This window comes from Polypterus senegalus, chromosome 7, assembly GCF_016835505.1.
Source record: "Polypterus senegalus isolate Bchr_013 chromosome 7, ASM1683550v1, whole genome shotgun sequence".
Classification (NCBI taxonomy): domain Eukaryota; kingdom Metazoa; phylum Chordata; class Cladistia; order Polypteriformes; family Polypteridae; genus Polypterus; species Polypterus senegalus.
This window is the reverse complement of record NC_053160.1, coordinates 70,096,394-70,115,394: the sequence shown is the minus strand read 5'-3', so window position 1 is coordinate 70,115,394 and position 19,001 is coordinate 70,096,394. Positions and strand designations below refer to the sequence as shown.

The following is a 19,001-nucleotide window of genomic DNA, read 5'->3' as shown; positions in this document are numbered from 1 at the left end:
CTTATATATTTTTATGAAAGATCATATTAGTTTTACCAATACTGAAATTGCAAATGGGATGGATATTGTTTTTGTTTTATAAATACATCTTGTATTTTTAGAAATTAATCAGTTTCAAATGAAATATTATTGCAGACAATTCTGGAAGGTATTAAAATAAATACAAGCTATAAGAGTACTTTATATGAAAGTAAAAAAATACAAAAAGTTGTTTAGCCTACTTGTATATGAAAATCAGTACATTGACAGATTTGTAATTTGTATTTAATGCTTAATTATATTTTCATGAGGGATTAACCAATTTCAAATTTAAACACTATTGCAGACATCTTTTGAAGGTATTCAAATAATTACAAGCTGTAACAGTACCTTATGTGACAGTAAAAAATACTTACAAAAGAAAGTTATTTAATAAGAACATTGATTTGTAATTTATATTTAGTGATGAATTATACTTTCACTAGGGATGAACACAAGTATTCATATACAAATACCATTTATAAAAATAGATAAAATGTAACACATTTTTTTTCCTATTATAAAAAAATTTTAAAGTGTACAAATTAATTCACTCTTGTTTTCCGATGTAAGAAGATAAGACATTCTACTGTATACTATGATGCAGTAATAATGAAGCAGTAGTTTAAGTATCATGAGACACACTGTTCTGTAAGTGAATTAAACTACAACATGTCACACAATTTCTTACAAAGAACAACTTTATCATAACGATAAATGGACTATGAGATAAATCACATTACCTTGTGATAGTTCACTTCTGGAAAGATGCTATATAAATTAAAGACTGCTTACTAGCAGAAATGTATCCATAACTCTGAGTGCAGGGCAGCACTGCTCAACATCAATGTCAAGCTTCATATTATTTTCATATTATTTTTCTTAAAATATGTGGTATGGAAAGCAAATGCTTCTCATTATTAATTTATAACACATTAAATGCAGATTGTTTTAAGTTTAACTTTTTTTTTATCTTCAGGGAACTGCAATGTATCTAGACATAAAGGTTGAAAGGGGAAAATGGTAGCTTGTTTTCAAATAAAAACAAAAAATAACTTGTTTTGTAGTGCCACCTTTTTACACAACTTACACTAGCTGTACATCTCCCTCTGTTTGCAAGTTCATAATACAGTTCGTTTCATTACTGCTAGGTAGTTTTATAACGTCTATTTGAACTTCCCCCAATCAGATATAAAAGACTTATACTTGACAAAATACTGTCTATAGTTAAAAACTACCAAAGGTATGCTACTGTGGCTATACAGTTATGAAATGTAAGCAAATATAATTTATTTACATTTTCCAAACATGTTTTGCATTGCTGCACAACAGACATAATATGATTGTGTTTGACATGTATTATTTAAGGAAGTAGCCAAGTGATGACCTATAAGGTATCTGTTTCTCAAACTGTAGACTTTGATGAGCGTATCCTGTTATGCATCTGGACTTTCCACTTCTTTTTCTATCCTAGTTAGATCCAGTCTGGCCCTCTTCTCACAAGACAGTAGTGACATTTTTGTGAACAATTTTGTATGAAATCTTAAGTTTCTTTGAACTCGCATGTCACATGTAGTAACTGTTGCTTAAGAAATGTGTTTTGTTTTCACCATTTTTGAATCAAGAATTGAATGGTAAGAATACAGGTTCTTTACAACCCAAGAAAAGGCAAGGTTCCAGCTGTGCTAATGCAATTACATAGGTTTCTTTTATAACCAAATTAGCATTTTGAGTTTAAGAGTCCCATAAAATAGTTTACCATTAGTACACTGTAGTAATAGTTGCTGAAAAATGGAGCGTTGCAGTGATAGGTAAATAACAGATTATAAATTGGTTATTTTAAGCAGTCATTATTAGTAATATGGCTATATTTTAAATCAGTTTAATTGAGCCTTGATGAAAAGTATCAATTTCCATGAAAAGCATGAATATTTCTGGATAACTCCAAAGTTTTGAATGGTAGTGTATATCAATATATTGACCTAGTAGTTGAATAAATAAGATATACAACACATAACAAATTAACTTAATACAAAGTTACTTCATACTAAAGGGAATCTGAACGCTGTAACAGGTGACAACCCTCATGACAGGCTTCCACATCCAGAAACAATGCTAATGAAGCAAAACATACAAAGCAATGGTGTCTTCAATACAAAAATAAACTACAGAGATGGAAGTCTGGGAGTAACACACAATAGACATAACAAAGTAAAACAAAACCTTCAACTCCACTGGGGGTTTACTAAACAGGTCTTTCATTTCTGTGTATCTAGTGGAGTAGCTCTCTCTCTCTCTCTCTCTGGTCCAGCAGTTATCAGATTAAATTCCGTCTAGAGTCTTCTGAAAACCCTTTGTACCCCCAAGCCTTTAGTTGCTCATGAAGAAACTGAACTTTATGGTACCCCCTCAGCTACCAGTAGTCTTGAAGGCACAGCATTTCTGTACATTATTTTTTAGACCATGTGGCCTCTAAAAGCCAGGACGTCTTGCCACCTCTGGCTTTTCCCCCTTAGCCTCTCTCTGTTTACAAGCAGAAGGTCAGATTTCTTTATAAATAGGGAGGATTACGTACTCCACACAGCCCATGCTTCTCTCACAGAAGTGTAACATGGCTTACAAATGTTCTTCAGGTATATGAAACACACATATGGTAATACTTCACATAAGCAACTGCTCTCACAGTTCATCTCTGTTTTTGGGGCTTTCCCTTTGACTTTGTCCTTTCTTGTATCATGCTTGTGGTTTCCTTACCCTTGCATCCTCTTAATACTTAGTCTCCCCTCACAGTACCATGTTAATGGCAGAAAGTCAGAAGTTTACAAAGATGCAAAGACAACTACAGTATCAAAAATATTTTATGGGAGCTTGCTGTTGCTATTTGAAAGCAGAACAAAAAAATAAAGAAGTATTTGCTCAACAAGTGTGTTGAAATTAATTACAAATTGGAAAATAAGACTTGGGTTTAAAAAAAAAATAAAGTCAAAATTTCTGGTAGCAGTGGTAGAGTAATTACCAGGCATTAGTATAGCAGCATGGTATGTGAAAAACCATATCCTCCATCCACTTTTACCACAGGAATAGTGTGTTATGTGAATATAGGGCCAAATGGAAGATGTAACACAATCATGCTCAAAAGTATGAAAAAGCATTTATACAGCATTTACCATGAATGAATAACTAATGACTACACAAGTAATAGCTTATATATAATTGTGTTACTACAGTAGCATACATTTGTTTTTTTCTACTAATTTGCTTGTTGCCAAATGGTAAATACACTTATGGTTGTTTTTTTTTTGTTTTGTTTTTTTTTTAAATCTGTTCAAAATTATTTCTGTACTATGGCTCTAATTCATTTCTTATTTATTAGCATTCAAATCACATGCTTTCTTTTCGTGGATAGTTATGTTGTGTTCTTTCATGTCTACTAATTATAAGGACAGAATAAAATGGAAGAGCAAAGTCTAAATCTAAATTAGTCACAGCTCTCTTGTATGTGCACCATTAATGTAATTGGAAAACCTTGCAGCAAATTTACTTTTGGAGAGTTGGAGCAGAACATGTATTTTGTGGAGAAATATAATATTCTATAATTTCAATAATTTATCATCACCTCTGACATTTAATCTCCAATAAAAATTTCTTGTGTTTATTGCAGTTTAATATTTTTTTCTTTTGTTGAGGGAATTAAATCATGTGTGTGTCAGTTCAGCCGAAGGAAGCTTTGAGAATAATAGCTTGGATTCAAATTGAGGAGTGGACCAAAGTTCACTGAGCAGCACATCATTTTAAATGTTGTTTTTTTAATTTTTTAAAAAATATTCAGCATAATATTTAAATGAAAATTAATACCCAAGCTGCTTTTCATAATACTGTACTTGTTTCACATCCAAACATAGTCTTAGCATTTTTTGAATTTCTGTCACTGCAAATCATGTAGTAATCATGCAATATTAAACCAAGGCAGTATGTTTGTAGTTTTAAAGCTATAAATAAGTGTTAATGGATTAGCTGGTGTCTAGACATTTTTAAATGCCACATTCACTGGTTTAGTATCAGTTAAATTTAACACATCAATATTAACTGTGCCTTAAAGTTTGCCAAAATATATAATTTTAAAGTTTGTACCATCCAGAAGTTGCATTCAATTCCTTTCATTTACAAATTCAGTGTCTAGATTGCACATTTGATGCCAAAATTTTATAAACTGCATTTCACCTTTAATAATGTACATACACTTAAATTTAGTTTGCTTCCTTAATAAAATGAAATGTTTGCATACTTTTCTTTGAAACAGTTTGAACACAGATGTTTTCCTTTTTTCATATTAGAAGAATGCCAGAAAGGGTTGCTGCAGTGTTTGTGGTGCCTGTTCAGTGATAAACCTCAAAATGCAGTTGAACTGAAAGCCAATGATTGGATAAAGGTAAGAAAAATTATAAATAAGTATATATATATATATATACAGTACAGGCCAAATGTTTGGACACACCTCCTTATTCAATGTGTTTTCTTTATTTTCATGACCATTTACATTGGTAGATTCTCACTGAAGGCATCAAAACTATGAATGAGCACATGTGGAGTTATGTACTTAACAAAAAAAGGTGAAATAACTGAAAACGTTTTATATTCTAGTTTCTTCAAAATAGCCACCCTTTGCTCTGATTACTGCTTTGCACACTCTTGGCATTCTCTCGATGAGCTTCAACAGGTAGTCACCTGAAATGGTTTTCACTTCACAGGTGTGCCTTATCAGGGTTATTTAGTGGAATTTCTTGCCTTATTCAATGTGTTTTCTTTATTTTCATGACCATTTACATTGGTAGATTCTCACTGAAGGCATCAAAACTATGAATGAGCACATGTGGAGTTATGTACTTAACAAAAAAAGGTGAAATAACTGAAAACGTTTTATATTCTAGTTTCTTCAAAATAGCCACCCTTTGCTCTGATTACTGCTTTGCACACTCTTGGCATTCTCTCGATGAGCTTCAACAGGTAGTCACCTGAAATGGTTTTCACTTCACAGGTGTGCCTTATCAGGGTTATTTAGTGGAATTTCTTGCTTTATCAATGGGGTTGGGACCAGCAGTTGTGTTGTGCAGAAGTCAGGTTAGTTGGACGATCATTTATTTTTCAACAGGACAATGACCCCAAACACACCTCCAGGCTGTGTAAGGGCTATTTGACCAAGAAGGAGAGTGATGGAGTGCTGTAAATGGTCATGAAAATAAAGAAAACACATTGAATGAGGAGGTGTGTCCAAACTTTTGGCCTATACTATGTGTGTGTGTGTGTATATGTGTGTATATATATATATATATATATATTATAATTCAATGTCTGTCTGTCCACTTTTCATGAGAGAACTACTTAACGGATTTAGATCTTTTTTTTCTATGATTTGCTGGAACATTCCAATTGATTTTGGGACTTCTGTCATCACGCTAAGTATCGTAGTTAGCTTGTGGTACTGATTTATTTGCACACATCCGAGAGAGCGGCTGCGGGTCAAGGGGAGGGGGGCAGGGCCCACCTGACTCACGCATCAGCCTCTGTTCAAGTCCAACAGAGTGTACCTACAGACTGCAATGCCTCTGACGTCAGACATGGAATGCACTTCATATCATGGAATGCCCACAGCATCATTCATGGAAACACTGTTTGTTTAACAGACATTATCATTTACAGATAGTTAAGGAGTAACGTTTGGCGTTTCTGAGAAAGAGATCGGAGCAATGTATGTTTTAGAGGGTAGCTGCTGATTGCCAGAGATACCATGGCCAGGTGCTTTTATCCCCATGTGGGGGATGCTATCCCATCAGAGCTGAACAGGATCAGATACAGTGCCAACAATTGATGTTGGAGCTTACCTACCTTCCACTTGGCCAAAATTGCATTTTTTTTTTATTTTTTATTTTTTTTTAAAGCTTTTACTGTTTCACTAATAAATGGTGGAGCCCCAGGGGACAACTAGTGTAAGTATAACTTGCACTTATTTAGCTATCTGTAACTTTTTGCAACTTTATGTTCACTGAGGCATGCTCTTTTTGGCTATTTTCACATTATCTCTCATTGCAGAATGCATTCAAGATATCTCTACAATAAGGCATTTGTTATGCCATCATTTAAATATTGTTAAATGGTAACTGTAAACAGATATGTGAAACTACCAGATGTCTGAACACATTTCAAGGCCAAGTTGTTCCACAGTTTTAAAGCACTCACATTTTCTGTGCCAGTAGTGATTTTCTGAATATGGCTGTTGTGTTATTTTTCATTGATTTAAGAAATAAAAATTTTAGTTGATACAATTTTGAAGTTAGACTTCTTGAGTGTTAATGTTCCTACTGCATAGAATGTCCTTTATACAATAGAATCGTTTCAGCAAACATACATACATACATAAAGTATAGTATATAAGTTTTAATTTAAAAAGATGAGTTTAGTCAACAGCTAGAAGTTTCCATACTGGTGGTACTGACTTCAGCATTCAGCTTCATGTGCAAATGCTGTAGTAACATTTTTGGGTGTCTGACTGCCCATTGTGACCGGTAAAGATTGTGTCAGGATTTTTAAACTAAATTCATATTGTTTTACAGTATTTGTTCTTCTTAGCTAGTGTAGATTTAAAACCAAGGGGAAATTCACATAATCCAGCAGCAGTATACTGATACAAATTTTTGTATTGCTCTCATATTCAGCTTTGGACTTTTGCTATGATGGAGTTAGCCCCCGTCTGCACTCACTTTGATTGACTCTGCATCTGTATCTAGGAAAAAAGGGTATATATGTAGTTAAAGGTTTAATGCACAGAGTGACGGACTGAGAATATCCATTGTGTCATGTTCTTGTAAACGCTTTTTAGCTTCTGTTTGTTGTATTAATGATAAGTCTTTCTAATTGTTCCTTTTAACATGTAGCTTTGATGTGACTGTTATTGTTCTTAAGCTATCATATTTTAATATTTGTGAAAGTCCTGTCGTTTTCTTTCAGTAACATGTTCTATTTGAAATAATACATGTCCAAAAGCAGGACATAGTAGGAAATAATTTAATAATAATAGGTGTAATTCTTGCTCTCATTGAAAGACACAGGCATTTTTTTAAAATATATGAAATTACATTTTACCTTACTGGAATTGTGAAACTGACTATTAGTTGAAGAAAAGTCACAAATTAAGTAGTATAAATTAGATTTCCTTCCTTTGTTATTAAAATGAAATTTTTAAACCATAATTAGCAATTAGCAATATATTGATCAAAAGATCACATGCTTTATTGAAGTTCACAGTACCTAAAATGCTTCAGATGTAGGATGAATTTGCTAAAGTCAGACATGCCACGGCCCAATTATGATCATGGTTACTTGTTAGCATAATTCCGCATTACAGGCATGCCATTTTTTTACTAGGGGTATTAATATAAAAATATAAAATGTTAAAAATCCAGATTTTGTCAATAATCCATAGTTACACCCTTGACCATTGGGGTTGATATAACAGCAGCCAAACAGACAGCAGTGACACAGGAGAAGCAGTGCATGTTACTGGGTGTATAGCATTTAAGGGTTGTGGTGGCCACAGGTGGAATCTCCAGAATGACATAAAAATGTATAGTGATCAATAAAGTTGGAATGCAGAAGAATTGAGTTTGAAGAAGAGACAAGCAAGAGAAACGATAGGGTGATTGCAACAAACGAACAAGAGCAGAGCAGGAAGGAAGAGCACTGAAGTAATAGCAGTTACTGTAATACAGAAGTCATTAAGTTTAGCCTTGGAGGACTGCAGTGGCCACAGATTTTTGTTACAACCCAATTGCTTAATTAGAAACCAATCCTTACAGATAATGGAACTTGTTATTTAATTTTTTGTCTTGTTAGTGATTTCATTTTGCCAAATAGTTACACCCAGTCCTTCACTTTTTAATTTTCCATTTCTTTCCAAATATTTTATTTAACTTTGTGATTCATAATGAGCACAACATTAGTATATGGGACCAGGTTATGTTTGTTTTTCTCTAGTTACATCCTTGGGACCAAATGTGGTTGCAGGTTTTGTTTAAACCCATTTCACAATCACTGATTCATTTTACCTCTAACTGGTATCATTGTTTAGTTAAGTGGTCTTTTTATTTCTTTAGTCTACATTTAAAAAGTACAGTAATGTGGGATTTACATTTATAGGAAATTTAGAAATCTTTGTAATTTTTCTATAGATTTAAATGTTTAAATCTTTTTTGTTGTTATTAATTCACCTTTTCTGTGTGGACTTTGCTCCCTTAATTGTAATTTGGCAATGTCAACTAACAATGTGAAGAAGAGACATCTACGTAAATGATAGTGAAAGGCTGAAGCTACTTATAGCTAGCATGCTCATTAATAAAATTTGTTCTAAATAGCCATAACATTGGGAAAAGCAGAGTGAAAACTGTATAAAGGTTAATGTAAAAGTTAAAAATAAAGATTAAAAAAATTCAAATTATCTGTAAATAGCATATTCTAATGATCACTACATTTCAATAAAAATTTAGGAAATGCTGTTTAGTAATTTATGAATTGACCCCAAAACACAGAACATGGGAAATAACAACTCATTTAATTAGGAAAGGAGCCCAAGGGCTGAACTTGAGAACCAATGAGTTAGAAACTACTGGTTCCTTTGTCATTTGCGTCTCATTATTTGACAGCTGGTTAAGAGAGCGAGAAGCAATTAAAAACAGTGAATTAATTTGTTTAAGACTAAAACAAGCAGTTGAAGGTTTGGGAATCTTAACAAAGAAACACACAAAATGAAATGAAGCACAAAAATGTTGCTTGAGAAATAATCACTTAAGCAGTAATAAATTGCTTTGAATTAAGAAACTAGATTGGAGCAAAGACCTGCAGCCCAACAGAACCGGAATTAAGGACCCATTCTATAGTATATGTTGAAGCAAAAACCCCTAAATAAAGGTTAACAATTTGAATTTATTTCTTTGTACTGTACTATATATATTTTTTTTCCTTGTGAAATTGCCAGTTCATTAGCATCTTTGACACAAATATTACACCAGTGTCTAGTTGATAGTCAGACATGTCATTGCATTTGATGGAATTGTGTATGTTTTAAAGGCAAAATTTCATCATGAGTAAATTTTACTCCACTTTAGTCACAACTGAGTTTTGACAGCTTGACAGCAATCTGGTGCTACTTTATTCATGCAAAATATAGTGTCAATGTAGGAGATATTTTAATATGAAGATGTTATTCCCATCGGTCCTTGTGCGTGATGATCATACAGTATATTCTAGACTTCCTTTACCTACATAATATTTAATTCATTGAGATCACTAGGAATCAAGTCCTCTGTAATAGACAGTGTGTTTGCACCCTTTAAACAATTATTCTCCAAACAATGTGTAGCTTAATTTTAAAAGTAATCTATTTTACCATTACAGCATATCTTGTTATTAAAATACACATTCAAGCCCTCTGCATTTTTTATCTATTTTCAGGGACAATTTGGAGCATTGATGCTGCCTCCCAAACTGAATGCCTACCTAATTAAACACAGTATAATAGAAGATTTGTTATTTTTATTCTTTATAATGCCTGGGCTGTATTTTGAGTATTAGTTTCTGATTATGTAGATTAAAGGCGCCATCTGGTGGATTTTTTCTTAAATATTTTTTTCCCATGTACATCTCAAGGTTACTCATTTTTATTGCGTTTTGGAAAACATCTAATCAAAACAATAAAAGTATGAACTGATAGTGCTATTTTTAGCACCATCTGAATTTATGTTTGATTAGTGTAATTTGATTTTATTTAAAAGTCAAACATCATTCATTTGGTGTTGGTTAACTATGAGGAACTGAACTACTACTTTGCCTGGTTTAAAGTGGATCCACCAGTGGAGACAGCCAGACCCCTTCCAGATACCAACAACAGCCCCATCTTCACAGTGGGGGTGCACGAGATGAGACGCATGCTGCGGGCTGTCAACGCACGAAAGGCAGCTGGACCTGACGGCATCTCAGGATGCGTGCTGAAAGTGTGCAGACCAACTGGCTGGGGTCTTCAACAGGATATACAACCAGTCTCTGTCTCAGTCCACTGTGCTATCCTGCCTGAAATCCTCTGTCATAGTGCCTCTGGCCAAGAAACTGACCATCACCAGTCTTAATGACTGCAGGCCAGTTGCCCTTACCCCTTTGGTTATGAAGTGCTTCGGGAAGCTCATCACAAACCACATCATGTCATTCATTCCTCCCATGCTTGATCCGCACCAGTTTGCCTACAGAGCAAACAGGTCTACAGAGGATGCTGTGGCCACTGTTCTCCAAGCTGTTCTGTTCCATCTGGAGCAGCAGGGGAGCTACACATGGCTGCTCTTCATAGACTTCAGCTCTGCCTTTAATACAGACTTCAGCTCTTGCCTTTAATACCATCTTACCCCACAGACTGGTGACCAAACTGTCAGACATAGGACTTCCACATTCCACTTGCCTTTGGATCAAAGACTTCCTGAGTGATCTCACTCAGAGGTTTAGAGTTGGCCCCTACTTCACTGGGTCATTAAGGTCGCCCAGTGGATAGTTGCCTGTCCTCTCCCCTCACTAGAAGAACTACATAGTTCCTGGTGCCTCAGGAACATCAAGAAAATTCTTCAGGACCCATCACACCCAGGACATGCATTGTTTGAACACCTGCCGTCAGGCAACCGTTTCAGATCCATATAGACTAAGACAAATAGACTGAGAAACAGTTTCTGTCCTTCAGCCATCACCATGCTGAATGCTGCTAAGTGGTCAATCTGACCTAGTGCACCTTCATGTTTACAATACAATACACTCATGTTTACAATACAGCTCTAAGTTAACATTGGATAAGGGACAAGTTCAATATAATGTATGTATGAGTGGAAAACATTGTTCTGCTGTCATGGATTGTTTTGGTACTTATTTTATTCCCTTTTTATTTTAGTTTTAACTTGAGTAATTGGGTTTTTTTTTTTGGCACTGGAAAATTGCACCTAAAATTTTGTTGTAAAAAGTCTCATTGCTACAATGACAATAAAGATTTTGATTTGATTTGAAGTTGATGTTAAGTTAAAAGCAAAAAAACTATTACCAAATATTGCTTAAAGGTTATAGATGCTTTAATAAAATTAGAATTCTGCAAAAAGGAATTGAAAAGTAAACTGTTCATTTATTTTTGAAGTTAATATTTTATGTTTATTGAATGTTGATGTATATTGATGTTGAATTGCTTGGATTTATTGCAGTGTTTACTGATTTAGACTTGTAAAATGTAATGCATCTACCAAAAAACAAAGAAAAACTTAGTAGAAAATAGAAAGAAAGAGTTAATAAGTCTGTGGATAAAGTCTTTGGGTTGGATATGTTCTCTAGCATGTTCTTACCTCAAGCACACTCGCTGTTATACTGTACAAAAAGGCATAGATGTTGATTTTGTTATCATAGTGGTTTTCACATACTTATATAATAAATACAATACAATTTATTTTTGTAAAGCCCAAAATCACACAAGAAGTGCTGCAATGGGCTGTAACAGGCCCTGCCTCTTGACAGCCCCCCAGCCTTGACTCTCTTAGAAGACAAGAAACCCCTGCAAAAAAAAAACCTTTTCCAGGTAGGTTGGGCGTGCAGTAGGGGTCAATACAACACAATACAAAGAACAGAACACAAATAATCCTCAATACAATTTGAAAATAAAAATATTACAAGTATGGAGCAGAATTCAACAGTAGATGATATCACATATTATGATTCAGATTTGTTTAGAGTCCTGGAGACCACAGCCATCAAGCTGCCTCCCCCAATTGGCCATTCCACAGCTGAGACAACCAATCCGATGAAAGGACCACTCTACCCGACGATTCCTGCGATCCTCCATCAGGGATGACTTTACCTTAGGCAGGCAAAACAACTTGGCAGATGGGCCATGGCACCAAGTGCCACATTTGAGTACCAAGAAGAGAAACAAAATAGGCGAGGGTTAGTAACAAATTATAACTGTCATGTTACTTAAGTTTTAGTGCTAATGACTAACAACAGAGATGCAGTCTGTACAGTTAATCAGCAGCTCTATTCAGGATATGCTAAACTAAAGTAGTGAGTCGTCATCCGGGATTTGACAGCTGAGACAGAAAGGGCATTTCTTATAGTAGCAGGCAGACCATTCCACAGTTTAAGGGCCCTGTAACTAAAAGCTCGACCTCCCACTGTTATTTTATTAATCCTTGGAATCATAAGCAGACCGGCATCTTGAGATCTTAATGTGCGATCTGGTTTGTAAGTCATAAGTTCAGACAAGTAAGCCGGACCTTAGTCATTTAAGGTTTTATATGTTAAAAGGAGGATTTTGAAATCTGCCCTAAACTTAACCGGGAGCCAGTGTAAGGATTTAAGAACTGAAGTTATGTGTTGTATTTTCTTGTTCTTGTAATAATTCTTGCCGCAGCATTTTGGATTAAATGGACGCTGTATAAAGAACAATTTTAACATCCAGTGAACACCGCATTGCAGTTGTCAATCCTATTAGAAATAAATGCATTAGTTAATTTCTCAGAATCCTGTTTATTTAGAAAGTGCCTTAATTTCCTAACATTTTTACAATGGAAGAAACATGATTTGGACAAACTTTTAATGTGTGCTTTAAATGACATGCTAGAGTCAAAGATCACTCATAGATTGCTGGCTGATTCAGTAAAATTAATGGTGATTCCAACTGAGTTGTTAGAATGATGACAAAATATTGTTGTGATCAGCATCATTCCTTCCAATAATTAACATCTGTTTTATTGGTGTTTAAAGATAGGTAGTTCATCATTCATCTGCTCCTTTAATTCACTAACACAACTAATTAAAGACAACATTAGAGAAACTTCATTAGATCTTAATGAAAGGTATAACTGGGTGTCATCTGGGAAACATTATGCTTCCTAATGATAGATCCTAGTGGAAGAATGTAAAGTGAAAACAATAAAGGTCCCAGTACTAAGCCTTGCGGGACACCATATATCACTTCAGTGTATAATGATGGAGTACTGTCAGCACATTTGTTTATGTATTGAAATCGGTTTGATAAATAAGAACTACCAGTAAACCAAGCGAGCACAGTGCCAGTGAGCCCAACATCTTTTTCTAGCCTGTGCAGTAAAATGGAATGGTCAATGGTGTCAAATACTGCACTGAAGTCTAACAACATAATTACAGTGAAGTTTCCTTCATCCGAGGATATCAGAATGTCGTTTACAAGCCCGTTAGTGCCGTTTCTGTACTATGACCAGTACAGAAACCAGACTGGAATTTCTCAAATAAATTTTAATGCGTAAGGTGTGACTGAAGCTGATTGGCGACTACTTTTCCTAGTATTTTAGAGAGAAAGGTAAATATGAAATGGGTCTGTAATTATTAAGTATGTGTGGGTCTAGGTCTGACTTTTTAAGTAATGGTTTAATGACTGACACTTTTAGTGCATCAGGTAATGTGCCATGCAATAATGAACTATTGATAATGTTAAGAATAGGCGCTGCAAGAACGTTCACTGCATTTTTTGCTAGTTTTGTTGGCACTGGATGTAGGGAACGAGTAGTAGGTTTCATTTTAGAAATTAAAGTTAAGACTTCCTGCTCAGTTACAGGATTAAAATTACTAAAGTGTTGAATGCAATGTGAGACTAAGCTATTATGTGGTTTGTACTGTGATGCTGAGGTCTGGGATCTTATATTTTTAATTTTCTCATTGAAGAAGTTCGTAAAGTCCGTACTGCTAATATCTGTTGGTATTTTGCACTTTTGATCTGAATTCCCATTTGTTAATTTAGCCACTGTTCAAAACAGTACCTGAGGATTTTTACTATTGCTATCTATTATTGTAGAATAGTATTCTGAGCAAGCTGTAAATAGAGTTTTTTTTTAATTTTAACACTCTCTGTCCATGCAATTTGAAAGACATGTAGCTTTGTTGTTCTCCATCTGCGCTCCAGTTTTCGACACTCTAATTTATGACCTTGAGTGTTCTCATTAAACCAGGGAGAGATTCTATGTTCTTTGATTACTTTTGTGTTAAGGGGAGCCACTGCGTCCAGAGCATCTCTCAAGGTCAAATTATAATGTGATGTTAGCTGATCTAAATTGTTTTCCATGTTTACATTTGATGTTAACTGATCTAAATGGTTTTCCACAATTACACACAACTTACTCATCCATCTATCCATTATCCAACCTGCTATATCCAAACTACATTGACACGGGGGTCTGCTGGAGCCTATCCAAGGCCAACACTGGGCGCAAGGCAGGAAACAAACCCCGGGCAGGGTGCCAGCCCACCGCAGTCGACTTACTCAAAGTATCTATAAACTTTGAAGCAGAATTACAATCTAGATGTTGCACTGTCTTTGTTTTAATCTGTGAGTGCCTTGGCAAGGGCAGGACTAAATCATTGTAATTAAGTAGTGATCGGAAATAAATTTAATTTAATGGAGTAATATTTAAATTTTGAATTTCAACTTTGTAAGTTATAATTAAATCTAATGTGTGGTTATGATTATGAGTTTGGACCTTTGAAAATCTGACAAAATCCTACAGAATCTAACACATAAGTAAAACATTTGCTAAAAGTGTCAGTTTCCACATCAGTGTGTACATTAAAATCCCTCATCAATACCATAATAATTTATAGCCAAATCAGATAAAAGGTTGCTGAATTCAGTTATGAACAATGTATATTGACTAACCAAGCTGTTAATCAATTTGATGACATTTTTTCTAACATCACCACATTTCAATCAAATCAGTTAAAACATTTTTCCAGATTTTGTGGTATTTAGTTTTTATATTCAAGGGGGATTTACCCCTAAATATTGATAAACTGAAGTGTCATTTCTTCATGATTACTTAGTGCTCTGGATATATAAGCATGCCAAATTTCAGTGCATTGACTAAATAGGAAATAGTGCTTTTGGTGACGAGTATATATATCTATACTAATAAAAGGCAAAGCCCTCACTCACTCACTCACTCACTGACTCATCACTAATTCTCCAACTTCCCGTGTAGGTAGAAGGCTGAAATTTGGCAGGCTCATTCCTTACAGCTTACTTACAAAAGTTGGGCAGGTTTCATTTCGAAATTCTATGCCTAATGGTCATAACTGGAAGGTATTTTTCTCCATTAACTGTAATGGAGTTGAGCTGGAAAGACGTGTGACATCATCACGCCTCTGACGTAATCAAGTGAAATGACTGTCAACGCAGTGCGTAGAAAACCAGGAAGACCTCCAAAAAGCACTTAAGAAAACATGCATTATATAATTGAGAAGGCAGCGAAACAATAAGAAGCGAGCGAAAGTGACATATACTACCATATTCATGAGTGCTGCTACCTCGGAAAGAAAGCAAGGTGTAAACCTAAACTTTAAATTAAGTTCATAGACAGGCTACCGCTGGCATTTCACATGCCCACAGGTAATGCGGGATACAAGTTTAATGAGAGGACGCAGGATATAAACGAGAGTTTTGATCACTTGTAACTAAGTTAAAATTGTAGGTGAAGGGGTGTGCTTATGCAAATTCCGAGAGACTGTGTTTGTGGGGGATTGACAGTTAAGGCGGGTGGGGGAGTCACGTCATCATCTTCCCTCCCATTCATCTCATTTCGCTCTGAGCTGAGCTCACGCTAACGCCGTCTTCCGAAGCAACTTCGTCAGACTGCCACCAAATACTCACAGAAAAATCCACAAGTTAATACACACGCTGTCTCTAGAGTTTCTCCACACTGAATCCTCCAGGCACTACTTACAAAAGGTCACATTGACAATCGTGTTGCGTTATTTTTAAAATCTTTACTTTTCTTAGCACAAGCACAGCTGAGAAGCTTCGATGCATGTGCTCCATAACGCGTTAAAAATAATGCATTTAATCACACTTTGCATTACAAGCAAAGGGAGCTTTTGTCAATGCATGATTTCCTGGTACACCGATTACATTGATCAGCGCATCCCGATTCATTTTACCCTCGCACCACCTTAGTTTGAGAAGAAGTATGAAAAAATATGAGGTTAACACAGAAAAACAGATCACCAATTCAAGCTTTTATGAATAATCGATTCGCCATCAATAATTGTTTTGGTAAAGCCATCCTCCTTCCATTTTATAATTTTTCCGCCACTAGCCATGATTAAATGAACGGTAAAAAGTAAGAGCGAAGCGAGGGTGACTTATTTAGGCAGGAATATATATGACAGCAACACTCATGACAATGTCAATCATGTTACGTTATTATTAAAATGTTTCCTTTTCTTTTTCATTACTTCTTTAACACACTACTTCTCTGCGTAGGCGCTGGTATTTTGCTATATATATAATATATGAATTACCTCCAAAGAGCGCTGAGACTTTTGATATCATGAACGTGTGTACAAAAGGGGTCTCCTGCCCAGCAAAAGTCGAGCAGCCAGCCGCTGCATAGCTGTGCCGCCTTTGAGACGCTGACTGCGCTTCTGCCTTAAGTCAAAGTGAGCACTTTTAATTTTTTTCTTCCTCCCCCTGCGCTATAGCCCAGACAAGTGCAAACACGGGACCCCTTTTCTACACCACGGCAAAATAATATTAAGGCGATTCACACTTTCTTTTGCATGTATACGATTATGAGGTCCTCAGCTCGGATTATGAAGACATGCACAGGAGTGGAGGACTGACAGTGCCATCACAGCCGATTAATGGCGGGACGTCTCACCAGTCTACACAAGACCCACGACTGTCCCCAAAAGGCGATCATAACGCCAGCGAACACATCTCTATACTATATAAAAGAAAAAGGCAACTTTCCTTTCTTTACACCTTTTTCCTTTTATCCCAAACCAAAGCCTTTCTCTCTTAACACTGCAGAGGACACAAAACTAATTTTCTTTAATTGCCGGTAAGGCACATTACCAGAGGCACAAATTTGAACGTTCACATAGAAAATGTAATTTCAATGTACCTGTACTTCTTAAAACGTTAATGTTTTACTGTTTAATAACTTATAGACTATAATTTATTATTTTTCCCTTGCACTCAGTGACCAAACCTATACACACACATATAAACATACACACAAGTATATGTATGTGTATATATATATATATATATACACACACACACACACACACACACACACACACACACACATACATACACACATATATATAATTTGTGTGTGTATGTATGTATGTGTGTGTGTGTGTATATGATGTAGATAGGTATGTATGTATATATATATATGTATATGTAGATATGTATATAGATATGTAGATATGAAGATATGTATGTGTATATATATGTATGTATGTATGTTGTATATATATGACAGCAGCAATCCAAGCTGTGAGAAAACAGTAAAAAGGAGGCGTGTCATACGTCGTGGTACATTTTCTGATGCAGCTATCGAAAACAACTTTGTGACGCTGCCGCCAAATACACAAAACAATTACTTTGACAATCATGTTACATTATTTTTAAAATGTTTCCTTTTCTTTTCATAACTTCTTTAACACATGACATTGCTGCCAAGCGCGGGTATTTTGCTATATATATATATATATATCACAGCGACACTCATAACAGTGACAAAACAATTACATTGACAATCATGTTACGTTATTTTCAAAATGTTTCCTTTTCTTTCTCTTTCCTTCTTTAACACACTACTTCTCGCTGCTGCTTAGGTGTATATATATATATATATATATATATATATATATATATATATATATATAGAGATAGATAGATAGATATGAGAACAACACTCATATCAATGACAAAACAATTACATTAACAACCATGTTACGTTATTTTTAAAATTTTTCCTTTTCTTTTTCGTACCTTCTTTAATACACTACTTCTCCGCTGCGAAGCGCGGGTAAATTGCTAGTATATATATATATAACTGTGTATATATGTATATATATGTCTATATTTGTATATATATATATATGTTTATATATGTGTGTGTGTGTCTGTGTGTGTATATATATAAATATATATATATTGTGGAAGTTGACCCGGACACAGACAGGCAGACACGTTCATGTCACCCACAAACACGTTTATTTACAATATTTACACAAATAATAATGGTCACTCAGACCCAGCCCAAAGTCCATAAAGTGCACAAACCCCAAAGTCACAGTCCTGGCCACAATGCCTTTCTTCGGGCCGCCTTCACACTCCTCTCTGCCTTGTCCTTCTTCCACCCGACTCTAGCCTCAAATGAATGGAGACGGCCCCTTTTATATGGTTCCCGGATGAGCACCAGGTGTTCCCGCATTCCTCCTCTGGCCACGCCCCAGCGTGGCGGAAGTGCCGCTGTCCTCCCGCTGCTCTCCGGCCGCCCTAAATCTTCCCCAGCACTTCCTGGTGTGGCGGAAGTGCTGGGGTAACAGGTCCCAAGGCATTGGGCCTCCTGGCGGTGACCACGGGCCCCTACAGGGTGGAGCGTCCATGCCCTGTATCCGTGGCCCCAGAGCAACCCGAAGGCAACCCCCACGTGATCCAGGGTGGGCACAGACCCACATCCGGTCCCTCATGACATCCCGGCCGGGTCATGGCCCCTGAAATCCCTGACAATATATATATATATATATATATATATATATATATGCCAGCAACACTCATGACAATGAGAAAACAATTACATTGTCAATCATGTTACGTTATTATTAAAATGTTTCCTTTTCCTTTTACTTCTCCGGTGCCAAGCGCGGGTATTTTGCTATATAATAGATAGATAAATAGATATGACAACAACACTTACAAAACAATTACATTAACAATCATCTTACGTTATTTTTAAAATGTTTCCTTTTCTTTTTCATAACTTCTTTAACACACTACTTCTCCGCTGCGAAGCGCGGGTATTCTGCTAGTCTATAATAATAAAAGGCAAAGCCCTCACTGACTGACTTATCACTAATTCTCCAACTTCCCATGT

At 35.6% G+C, this 19,001-nt stretch overlaps 1 protein-coding gene across 1 annotated transcript in view; it reads left to right on the top strand.

Moving 5' to 3' along the window:
- Positions 1 to 19,001, top strand: part of fancc (FA complementation group C) — a 107,117-nt gene that overhangs the window by 23,858 nt on the left and 64,258 nt on the right. Inside the window, exon 4 of the mRNA XM_039758851.1 lies at positions 4,353 to 4,447. Within this exon, the coding sequence (XP_039614785.1) occupies positions 4,353 to 4,447 (95 nt within the window). The remainder of the gene's footprint in view (positions 1 to 4,352; positions 4,448 to 19,001) is intronic.